The following is a 12590-nucleotide window of genomic DNA, read 5'->3' on the forward strand; positions in this document are numbered from 1 at the left end:
TTAAAGATATTGTACAAGTCTCGTACATAAAGATACAATGGTTTAAAGATATTGTTACAGGTCCCACGCATAAAGATACAACGGCAAAGATACAAAAATGTTGAACATACATTTGGTCATTTTGGAGGGGTTGAAAAGTTGAATAAACCCATAATTTAATGAGTTTGGGTCAGTTATTAAGCTTGTTTTGACCAGTTTACATGGGATCTATTACAAAGATACTACTAGCAGAGGTATAGACCATATTAGAATCTTTGTCTTTTTTCTCAGTGTTTCACCGAGGACAGCACAATTAGACGTTTCCATGAAGTATTCATATGTGTTAACCAACCTGCATGTGATCCAGTATAAAAACATCTTGTAGGAATACATAGTTATTGTGGTTTTTTAATGTTTTTCTGGCATCAAGAATGGCCATGCTTGGAATACCTATAGGAGACATTGTACAAACCTTGGCCTCTTTAGTATATTCTGGGAGTCTTTTAGAAAACTTTCCAATATCAGATGTATTCTTCCAGTTTATCTTTTCATTCTGTACTTGTTTTGTTGTACTATTGAAGACATCATGAAAACTTCCCCATCTGTTAACTATATCCTTTTCTTGGAGCCCCCAGAGTACCAGAAACAGGGAAGGAGAATGACTCGGTACCTATGGCTGTTTGGGACAAGCCTGTCTCCAGAATCCATCACAGCCAAGAACAGCTGTACTTTCCCTCCCCTTACGCTACCAGCAGAATATCAATGTATTCAGGTGATGGGGACACGGAAGGGAGAACAACCCCCTGTTGGCCTCCACCAAATTTGGACGACGAAGATCATACCTATGATGTACCATTTCGAAACAAGCAAGTATGAGCGCTTTATTAGTCTTGAAAAAGATATTAATTTAAAACATTTGTTCATCACATTGTATGACTTGAGGAGAGAAAATCACAGCAGGTCGATCTTGTCCAGTCGTTTCGTCTACTGTAACGTTCATGTTCTCAGTTTAAAGGTGAAAATATTCAGTGTCGATAGTTCTGATTTAAAGTGTAGACTTAATATCACTTCCAGTATAATGTAACGGTTTGCAATTAGGGTTAAATAACAACAAACAATTTATCATAAATGTTACTAAATTAATAACACTGCACAACAATTGTTTTGGTTTTGCTTCATCACGTAGGAACTCTGAGAAATAGACAGTTAACTGTTTATCAGCAATAACATATTTAATTGCGTTTATGTTTTTAATACGCTATTAAGTTCAACATAATTAAAATGTTTTGCTCCTGATTTTCGTTTATATTCAATGTCCGGTGCATCACGTTGCAGTGTCCAACAGTCAGCAAGCATTGACGGATTACAGTTGCCCTGATATCGTTTTTTCCATTGTAGCAAAACTGAAGAGTTCAATGAAACGGTACGCGATGGACAAATTTGGATGTGATTATCGTGATCAGCATCTATATATCTATAGTAACACCCAACAGTGTTCAAGAAGCAAAAACTTTGTTATGTAGTGTAATAATTAAATCGGGAAGAACACATCAGTTCCAAAACAACAGAGAATTACTACATACAAACAATATCACTAAGTACCAAACAACAAGTAAAAACTTCAATAACTATCTTGTTACTCTCTCTTCATCTTCTGGCACGTTATTTATTCACTGAGTAGGTCACCTTATGTTATCATAAATTTACATACCCTTCTACAACAAAAGGAGTATCTGTACTTCACCGTTATGGAAAGCTCCATCATACACACATATTTACTCAAGACAAATCGTTAGTCAATATAGAAGGAAACTTGATGTTTTTAATTCAGCTAAAAATAAAATAAATGTTGGAAGGAAATAATAAGTGAAATATAAACAGAACCATTATAAACACACAACAGAATTTGTATCACACGTGGTTGAAATAAAACACCTTAACGAAATCAGTTTGTTAGATTCAGTCAAACATAAAAAATATTTATAAAATTGTGAGTAAACGACTGTCCTTTTCAACTTTGAACTAATAAATATGAGAGTTTTTGTGGTGTGTGTCCTCTTCAAAAAACACTTAATAACAAAACACAAGGTAATGTTACCAGATTTGACTAAAATCGTAGAGTTCAGTTAAACAGATGAAATATACAGGTGCTTTGTAAGAAGGTGGGTGTTATACTAATGAATCAGTTAAACAGGTGAAATATACAGGTACTTTGTAAGGAGATGGGTGTTATACTAATGAATCAGTTAAACATGTGAAATATACAGGTACTTTGTAAGGAGGTGAGTGTTATACTAATGAATCAGTTAAACAGGTGAAATATACAGGTACTTTGTAAGGAGGTGGGTGTTATACTAATGAATCAGTTAAACAGGTGAAATATACAGGTACTTTGTAAGGAGATGAGTGTTATACTAATGAATCAGTTAAACATGTGAAATATACAGGTACTTTGTAAGGAGGTGAGTGTTATACTAATGAATCAGTTAAACAGGTGAAATATACAGGTACTTTGTAATGAGGTGGGTGTTATACTAATGAATCAGTGAAACAGGTGTAATATACAGGTACTTTGTAAGGAGGTGAGTGTTATACTAATGAATCAGTTAAACAGGTGAAATATACAGGTACTTTGTAAGGAGGTGGGTGTTATACTAATGAATCAGTTAAACAGGTGAAATATACAGGTACTTTGTAAGGAGGTGAGTGTTATACTAATGAATCAGTTAAACAGGTGAAATATACAGGTACTTTGTAAGGAGGTGGGTGTTATACTAATGAATCAGTTAAACAGGTGAAATATACAGGTACTTTGTAAGGAGGTGGGTGTTATGCTAATGAATCAATTAAACATGTGAAATATACAGGTACTTTGTAAGGAGGTGAGTGTTATACTAATGAATCAGTTAAACAGGTGAAATATACAGGTACTTTGTAAGGAGGTGAGTGTTATACTAATGAATCAGTTAAACAGGTGAAATATACAGGTACTTTGTAAGGAGGTGAGTGTTATACTAATGAATCAGTTAAATAGGTGAAATATACAGGTGCTTTGTAAGGAGGTGAGTGTTATACTAATGAATCAGTTAAACAGGTGAAATATACAGGTACTTTGTAAGGAGGTGGGTGTTATACTAATGAATCAGTTAAACAGGTGAAATATACAGGTGCTTTGTAAGGAGGTGAGTGTTATACTAATGAATCAGTTAAACAGGTGAAATATACAGGTACTTTGTAAGGAGGTGGGTGTTATACTAATGAATCAGTTAAACAGGTGAAATATACAGGTACTTTGTAAGGAGGTGGGTGTTATACAAATGAATCTGTTAAACATGTTTATTTTTCTGGTTGTTATTAAATCTAAAACTTCACAAATTTGACATACACCTATCTCAAACGATTAGAATGATTTTAACAAATTATTATTGTTCCAGTTTCATCAGTTAATATGTTTATCGTCAGTTTTTAATACAATAGTAAATTATTATCAAATTAGTTATAATTGAATCGTAGTAATAATACTGAATAAAAATTGTGTATTATTCGATTCTCTAATTTCAATATAAAAATCGTTTTCATATAAATTTGTTTCTGCACATCAGCCAATTATAGGAAGTTAAAAATAATGGCTTGAAAATTTACAAATATTGTAAGAGATGTTATTCAAGCTCAGTATATATGAATCGAGTTCCTTTATTTTGAACTTTGTGAAGAATTCCACAACCAACAGAAGGAGAGAACAAGAGAGTGACACATCTAGATACCGAAGTAAGGAAAGACACTTGTACATAAATCCTGGTGAGTAAAGATATGTTTAGTTTATGAGAGAAAGACACTTGTACATTCACCCTAATGAGTAAGGAACTGTTTATTGTTTGTGAAAGACACTTGCACATAAACCCTGGTGAGTAAGGAACTGTTTATTGTTTATGAAAAACACTTGCACATAAACCCTGATGAAAAGGAACTGTTTATTGTTTGTGAAAGACACTTGCACATAAACCCTGGTGAGTAAGGAACTGTTTATTGTTTATGAAAAACACTTGCACATAAACCCTGGTGAGAAAGGAACTGTTTGTTTATGAGAGAAAGACACTTGCATATAAACCCTGGTGAGTAAAGAAATGTTTATTGTTTATGAGAGAAAGACACTCGTACATAAACCCTGGTGAGTAAAGAAATGTCTATTGCTTATGAAAGACACTGGTACATAAACCCTGGTGAGTTAGGAAATGTCTATTGTTTATGAAAGATACTTGCACATAAACCCTGGTGAGTAAGGAACTGTTTATTGTTTACGAGAGAGGCACTTGCATATAAACCCTGGTGAGTAAAGAAATATTTATTGTTTATGAGAGAAAGACACTTGCACATAAACCCTGGTGAGTAAGGAACTGTTTATTGTTTACGAGAGAAAGACATCTGTACATGAATTATGGTAAGTACATATCTGTTTATTGTTTGTATATGTAATGGAAAGAGAAACCTGTATATAAACTATGGTAAGTAACTATTTATTGTTTATGTATATATAATAATTAACTCTTGTGTACTAGGTCAATTAATAATTATGTAGTGTTTACTTGATCAGTTCTTTTTTCCTTTCCACTTTTGTTAGGCAACGTTACTATGCCTGTTGAAAAATGTATCGGAAACCAAGGTCACGCTGGAAACAGAAATACCACAGTGGACAGTAGCGGTGGTCAACTCTGCATGTTTCTTCAATCTCCCACTAGAGTGCGCCTTTCAGAAGGAAGTTATGACAAAATCAGACGACAGGAGCAATCTAGGATGAGGTAGCTATATATAGATTTCTAAACAAAATGTTTTTTAAAACCAGTATGCAGTAGCACCTTATAACACTTAGCGTCAGGTCAGATATTTATTTGTCCTGTAGTGGTTTTAATACTCGCTGAATATAAACAGTTTATGATTCTCACTTTTAATAATGTTGTCTTTCTTCAGTAGTTGTCCAAACATTTCTTGTTGAAACTTTATAATCAACCCATTGAAGATGTATTAGTTAATTACTAGTTTCAGCGTTTTTAACTTTAGAATATCCCATAGTATTTCTTTTTATTTAAGTGCATTAGTTTGTACTTATAAAAACAATAAGTGGGGTGATGGTGTTTACTCTCCACGTGGTCACTAAGTTTACAAGATCAGAAGGTCCGGCCTGGCCAGGAGGTTAAGGCACTCGACTCGTAATCCGAAAGTCGATGGTTCGAACACTATCACACCAAACGTGCTCGCCCTTTTTAGCCGTGGAGGCGTTATAACGTAACGATCAATCCCACTATTTATTAAAATGTTACACATCAACTGCCAAGGAAACCTCAAAGACAAAAGAATAGAAATACACAACATAAACAAACATATAAATGTCAACATTATCATCGTATCAGAAACACTCTGCACAGAGAAACAAAACACCACAATCCCCGGATTCATCACGCACAGCATACCTTACTCAGAAAACAACAGAGTTCTTTAGCACAGAAATTTCGCATTTAATATCAATAGAAGATTTCTTTAGATCTAACATAAATGAAACCATTTTTTGTAATATGCACTTTAACAACCGGCTAACTATTCCGATTCTAGCCATATATTGTTCACCACCTAAAGATATTGACATTAACTTCCTTCAAAAATGTGTAAATCGCAAACCCAAACCAATTATTATTGGGGATTTTAATTCTCCGTATACAGAACTAAGGGGAAACAGAAACACACGCAGAAGGTTGTGCATAAAAAATTTTCTTTTTAGTAACAAAATGCACCTAATTAACGACCATACACCTACACACTTTTCAGCCGTTGGCGGAGGGAGTCACGTGACTCCCTCTGCATACACCTATACCAAAACAGACTGGCTCACTTTCAATGCTACACTGGACTCATACCTACCCCACCCAATTGAACATGCTAACAAGAAGACAGAACTAAACAATTATGTAAATCAAGTAACAGAAGCCATAAAAAACACAATCCCTAAAACAAAAAGAAAGCAATCACTTATTCAATGGACTCTAACACCAGAAATTAACGCACTAATAATCAAACGCAGACAATTAAGACGAACACACTATGTTACACGTGATCCATCTATCAAAACACAAATCAATAGAACAAGTGCAAAAATTAAACAAGAAATTAAAACAGCAAAAGAAACTAATTTGGCAAAACTTCTGTAAAAACTTAGAAAAAATCAAGAACAATCCAAAAGAATTTTGGAAAAAATTCAAGAGTATTGCTTCAGACAAAAACACAAATCACATGCTACAACATATCACACACAACAATAAAATCGCAAGGACGGACGTAGAGAAAGCTGACTTATTAGCTGACTACTACGAATCCTCCTTTAGCGACCTAAACTCAGTAGATTTCGACACACAACACCAACATCATGTCAACAACTTCATAAATACAAACCAAGCTTCATTCTCACCAGGATTCCCTGGCGAGACACTAGAAGCATACTCAAGTACAATCAATAGAAAAATAACCATAACTGAACTAAAAATTAATATCAAAAACTTGAAGAACACTTCCCCCGGACATGACCAAATTCCAAACATTATTCTGAAAAAAAGCTCTACTCTCCTATTACAACACCTCACAAACATCATGAACATTTCACTAGCGACCGGGTATTACCCTGACACGTGGAAAAAAACCATTATAACCATGATCCCAAAGAAACAAACCAACAGAACTAATCCAGATAATTTCCGTCCCATCAGTCTGTTAAGCTGCCTTGGCAAACTGATGGAGAGAGTTATCTCCAACCGTCTTCTCCATTTTTGTGAATCAAATAACATCCTTCCAGAATCCCAAAATTCCTCCAGGAAAAACAGGCAAACAACAGATCACCTCAGACGACTCACCGAATCAATCTATAAAGCTTTCAACAACAACCAAGTAATCATTGGGGTATTCCTAGATGTCAAAAAAGCATTCGATAGCGTATGGCACGATGCCATCAAATACAAACTAAAACACCTGAAAATAAATCCCACTATAGTTAAATGGATCTAAAATTTTTTAACAGATAGAACAGCACAAGTAAAAGTCAATAAAACTATATTTAAATCATTTAATATAACCGCAGGAGTGCCCCAAGGATCAGTCCTCTCACCACTTTTATATATTATTTTTGTCAGTTACATACCTTTCCCAAATCTAACATACATGCATAATTCAAAATACGCAGACGACATCGCTATCTGGAGCACCTCCAGAAACCCAGTAATGGCCATGTCTCGCGTACAAGAATCACTGAACAACGTCTCAACATGGAGTAACAAGTGGATAGTTGTGTTAAATCCAACCAAAACACAAGCAATCACCTTCTACAGGAAATTAAAAAAAAACAAAGAAAAAATCTAGAAAAAATAAAATTATCACTCGGAAATACGATCATTAACATGAGCAAAAACATCACATTCCTTGGCATCACTTTCAACACAAAACTAACATGGAAAAAACATGTTAACAATATACACTCATCAATTAGAAAACGGAATTCACACCTAATGACTCTAACCAGTAGACAATCGAAATGTTCATCAAACACCATTATCCAAATATACAAGGCTTACATCCGTCCACTAATAGAGTATGGATGTCAAATAACACACTCCAGAAAATCCAAGTTCAAGAGAACAGAATACTAAGATCTGCATTCAGTCTACCGTCATTCACTCCAGTAAATTATATACATCAAATCAGTAACTTACCAACACTAAGAAATAGACTAACGGAAATATCACACAAATATTATCTAAAAGCAGAAACAAACTAACGGCATCACTATACAAATTAACTAGTGCACCAACAAAATACATATCACCTTACAACATATTTCAAGAATCACAAATTACACAACAAAGTATCTAAAGAACTAACTTCATGTTAATAATATGTATCCTCTTTTTCAGATATCGGGCACAGGACAGGCAAAACTTTCGGCGCCTGTCCTGTAAAAGTGGGTTTTCTCGGGGCACTCCCGTTTCCCCCCACAGCCAAAACTTAGGCATTGGATTTTTAGATCCCAGCACAGGCAACTTTATTGCCAGACCCTGAGTCGGGTCGTTTGATTTCATGTTCATATTTACTTTGACTTCTGCCTTTCGGGACGGGACCTGGCCGTTCTCTCCGGTGCTGCCTTTGCCTCGGTCTAGGATAACATTAAGAATGACCTCCTTCACCCAAAAAAAAAAAGTCAAGAATTATTTAATAAATAAATAAATAAAACTAAACCTAATAACCTTTCACGAAAGGGGACAAGAGGAACCACATCGTTCCTGAACACCCCAGTTAGAGAGAGAATTCTTACGATTTCTCTGTCTCTAAACTAAACCCCTGCCACGTTAGTTTGCACTATTCATTGGTAAAGAGGAGTTGGTGGTGATGACCTTTCCCTCTAGTCTTACACTGCTAAACCAAACCATGTAATTCATGGACTTCATTTACTTTCTTTATATATTAACCCTGATAAAGTCGTGAGTGCAAAATGGGTTAAAATAATAAAATTATATATTTAGTGAAATTAAATAATTACATCCAAATGAAGTTAAATGAATAAACAAAATCGTTAGGAAAAACTGCGTTTTAAACAGAAAATCCCAACCACTGATTAATCATATTATAACCATAAATTTTTAAGCCATAAACAAAACACATTACGATGAGAGAAAATACGCTCCATATTCTTGAAAAGGATAATAGGGTGCAAGCTACAACGTGGGATTATAAAATGTATCCTAGGTTTTGGAGGTAACTATGGAATTAGGACCCATATTGCGGAGGGGATACATCATCTATCAGCCTTAACCTCCAATTCGCTAGTCTCACATAAGAAAACAACAAATCGACTTTAAACACCTAAGATTTTCCCCTGACTCCTATCATAACATCTTACATACTCAAACTGTTTGTTACAAAGTATGTTAAAATCACACATTGAAAACGCGTGTGACGATACGTAACCCTAAACTTTATCAACAGCATGGAAACATTAAGCACATCGACAAGTAATTCTAACCTAACACTACACATGTCGACACCTAACGTTATGAATGCTGAAATGTAATTAGTCACCTTTCAATTCAGCGCAAAGCTACACGAGGACCCCTGTGCTAGCCGTCCGTGATTTTCCAGTCTAAGACAAGATGGAAGGTAACTAGTCCACTGCCAGTTGCTCTTCTTCCAATGGTGGGATTGACAGTCAAATTACGAAACCCTCATGATCAAATAAAACAGGCATGTGGTGGGACAAGTGATTCGATTTCACAAAGCTCAGGTTGCGAGTCAAACGCCCTAACCAACAGCCATGCAGACTCGACACCCATCACAAAAATCTTCTGAGATGTCTAGGAACTGAGTTACTTTATATCACTTGTTTTAGTGTAAGTTATTATCATCAGATACTGGGAACTGAGTTACTTTATATCACCTGTTTTAGTGTAAGTTATTATCATCAGATACTAGGAACTGAGTTACTTTATATCACTTGTTTTAGTGTAAGTTATTATCATCAGATACTGGGAACTGAGTTACTTTATACCACCTGTTTTAGTGTAAGTTATCACTTGTTTTAGTGTAAGTTATTATCATCAGATACTGGGAACTGAGTTACTTTATATCACTTGTTTTAGTGTAAGTTATTATCATCAGATACTGGGAACTGAGTTACTTTATACCACCTGTTTTAGTGTAAGTTATCATCATCAGATACTGGGAACTGAGTTACTTTATACCACCTGTTTTAGTGTAAGTTATTATCATCAGATACTGGGAACTGAGTTACTTTATACCACCTGTTTTAGTGTAAGTTATTATCATCAGATACTAGGAACTGAGTTACTTTATACCACCTGTTTTAGTGTAAGTTATTATCATCAGATACTGGGAACTGAGTTACTTTATACCACCTGTTTTAGTGTAAGTTATTATCATCAGATACTGGGAACTGAGTTACTTTATATCACTTGTTTTAGTGTAAGTTATCATTATCAGATACTAGGAACTGAGTTACTTTATATCACTTGTTTATCAGCTTCTCACAAGTGAAATTGGTAATTTTTCAGTTTCTGTGAAGGAAAACCTCTTAAAATTCTGAAACAGGCTCAACAGCAAGAACCAGGTTTAACAACAGGAAACAGGATGAACAGAAACCTCGCACAACAGGAACTGGGTCAAATGGACATGTGCGTTGACTCATGGGAAATATCCGACACGGAATGTGACCGGCACCTGACCTCTGGTGGCGTCACAAGGTAACCTGGCTCAGTGATGTCATCCTGTGTTCACTTACTTGTAAGATGGTTTGTCTCACTCGTCATATCCCAGGATCACACCACCATTGGCAGAGTGGTTATAACGTACGTACACAGGTTTATCAGCTTATGGTTACACCCGAACCTGTTCCCATGGTGTCCGTTTTGCTGAATAAAATTCAGTTCTCTGAATTAGTTTGTAAGCTATTTGCTGTAACTGCTTCTAATTTATTTTAGGTAAGAGATTACAGGGAGGACAGCTAGTCATCACCACCCACCTCCAGTTACTGGATTACTTTTTTATTAACAAATTGTGAGATTGATTGTAACATTATAAAGCTCCCGATGGCTGAAAGGGCGAGCATTTTGGGTGGGAGAGGGATTTGAACCCACAATCCTCAGAATACGAGTCAAGCGCTTTAACCACGTGGTCATTCATGTACGTTGAAATAAAGTATCATTCTTTACCGAGTTCTGATTAGAAATGTGTTGAGAAAAGCGAAACTAAATCAGTGTGATGACCGGCAATCTTTAACAGTTTGATTAAACTCCAGAACAGACTTAGTGTGTTTTATTATGTAAGACAGCTGTTGAAGAAATAACCGACAATTTTCGCAAAATATTCTTTGCCCTGGTTCATTACTTTCACAAAAACTATAACAAACTCTTTAAAGCTGTTAACCTTTGACAAAGCCTCTCTCTCTCACTATCGGTAACTCTGACGAAAATTTTGAAATGGTTAAGAATGAAGTCCAAGGTTACCAGTAAAAATATTCAATCAATATAGTTCTCCTGGTGACATTTTCCTGCACTAACCAAGTTGATGATTGTTTCTATTCTTAAAATTCGATGTATTTATTTCACATCTACGTAGCTGTAGTAAAGTAAGTGTACTCAGTTTATCTAGAGAAACTTGCCATCAACAACAGTATAGTTTAATATTATACAGTTTTGTGGAAAATGATATAACAAGTTTCTACCATTAAACAAAGAACATAATAAACAGGTTATCACTACTGTGTTATAACTACTGTTATCATTGCACTCTTAAACAATCCAATAAACAAGTTATCACTACTGTGTTATAACTACTGTTATCACTGCACTGTTAAACAATCCAATAAACAGGTTATCACTACTGTGTTATAACTACTGTTATCACTGCACTGTTAATCAATAATAAACAGGTTATCACTACTGTGTTATAACTACTTTTATCACTGCACTGTTAATCTAATAAACAGGTTATCACTACTGTTATTACTGCACTGTTAAACAATTCAATAAACAGGTTATCACTACTGTGTTATAACTACTGTTATCACTGCACTATTAAACAATTCAATAAACAGGTTATCACTACTGTGTTATAACTACTGTTATTACTGCACTATTAAACAATTCAATAAACAGGTTATCACTACTGTGTTATAACTACTGTTATCACTGCACTGTTAATCTAATAAACAAGTTATCACTACTGTGTTATAACTACTGTTATCACTGCACTGTTAAACAATTCAATAAACAGGTTATCACTACTGTGTTATAACTACTGTTATCACTGCACTGTTAATCTAATAAACAAGTTATCACTACTGTGTTATAACTACTGTTATCACTGCACTATTAAACAATCCAATAAACAGGTTATCACTACTGTGTTATAACTACTGTTATCACTGCACTATTAAACAATCCAATAAACAGCTTATCACTACTGTGTTATCACTACTGTGTTATCACTACTGTTATCACTGCACTGTTAATCTAATAAACAGGTTATCACTACTGTGTTATAACTACTGTTATCACTGCACTGTTAATCTAATAAACAGGTTATCACTACTGTGTTATAACTACTGTTATCACTGCACTGTTAAACAATCCAATAAACAGGTTATCACTACTGTGTTATAACTACTGTTATCACTGCACTGTTAAACAATTCAATAAACAGGTTATCACTACTGTGTTATAACTACTGTTATCACTGCACTGTTAATCTAATAAACAAGTTATCACTACTGTGTTATAACTACTGTTATCACTGCACTGTTAAACAATTCAATAAACAGGTTATCACTACTGTGTTATAACTACTGTTATCACTGCACTATTAAACAATTCAATAAACTATTATCACTACTGTGTTATAACTACTGTTATCACTGCACTGTTAAACAATTCAATAAACCGGTTATCACTACTGTGTTATAACTACTGTTATCACTGCACTATTAAACAATCCAATAAACAGGTTATCACTACTGTGTTATAACTACTGTTATCACTGCACTATTAAACAATCCAATAAACAGGTTA

At 34.7% G+C, this 12590-nt stretch overlaps 1 protein-coding gene across 2 annotated transcripts in view; it reads left to right on the forward strand.

Moving 5' to 3' along the window:
- Positions 1–12590, forward strand: part of LOC143246799 (uncharacterized) — a 19987-nt gene continuing 7397 nt past the window's right edge. The window contains exons 1-4 of one of the 2 annotated variants that reach the window (XM_076493955.1): positions 158–849; positions 3693–3777; positions 4598–4775; positions 10077–11281. In XM_076493955.1, coding sequence (XP_076350070.1) covers positions 652–849; positions 3693–3777; positions 4598–4775; positions 10077–10269 — 654 coding nt within the window. In that variant the 5' untranslated portion in view covers positions 158–651 and the 3' untranslated portion in view covers positions 10270–11281. Of the gene's footprint in view, positions 850–3692; positions 3778–4597; positions 4776–10076; positions 11282–12590 lie in introns of those variants that run through there. The other variant, XM_076493956.1, reaches the window with a different exon arrangement.

This window comes from Tachypleus tridentatus, chromosome 3, assembly GCF_004210375.1.
Source record: "Tachypleus tridentatus isolate NWPU-2018 chromosome 3, ASM421037v1, whole genome shotgun sequence".
NCBI classification, from domain to species: Eukaryota; Metazoa; Arthropoda; class Merostomata; order Xiphosura; family Limulidae; genus Tachypleus; species Tachypleus tridentatus.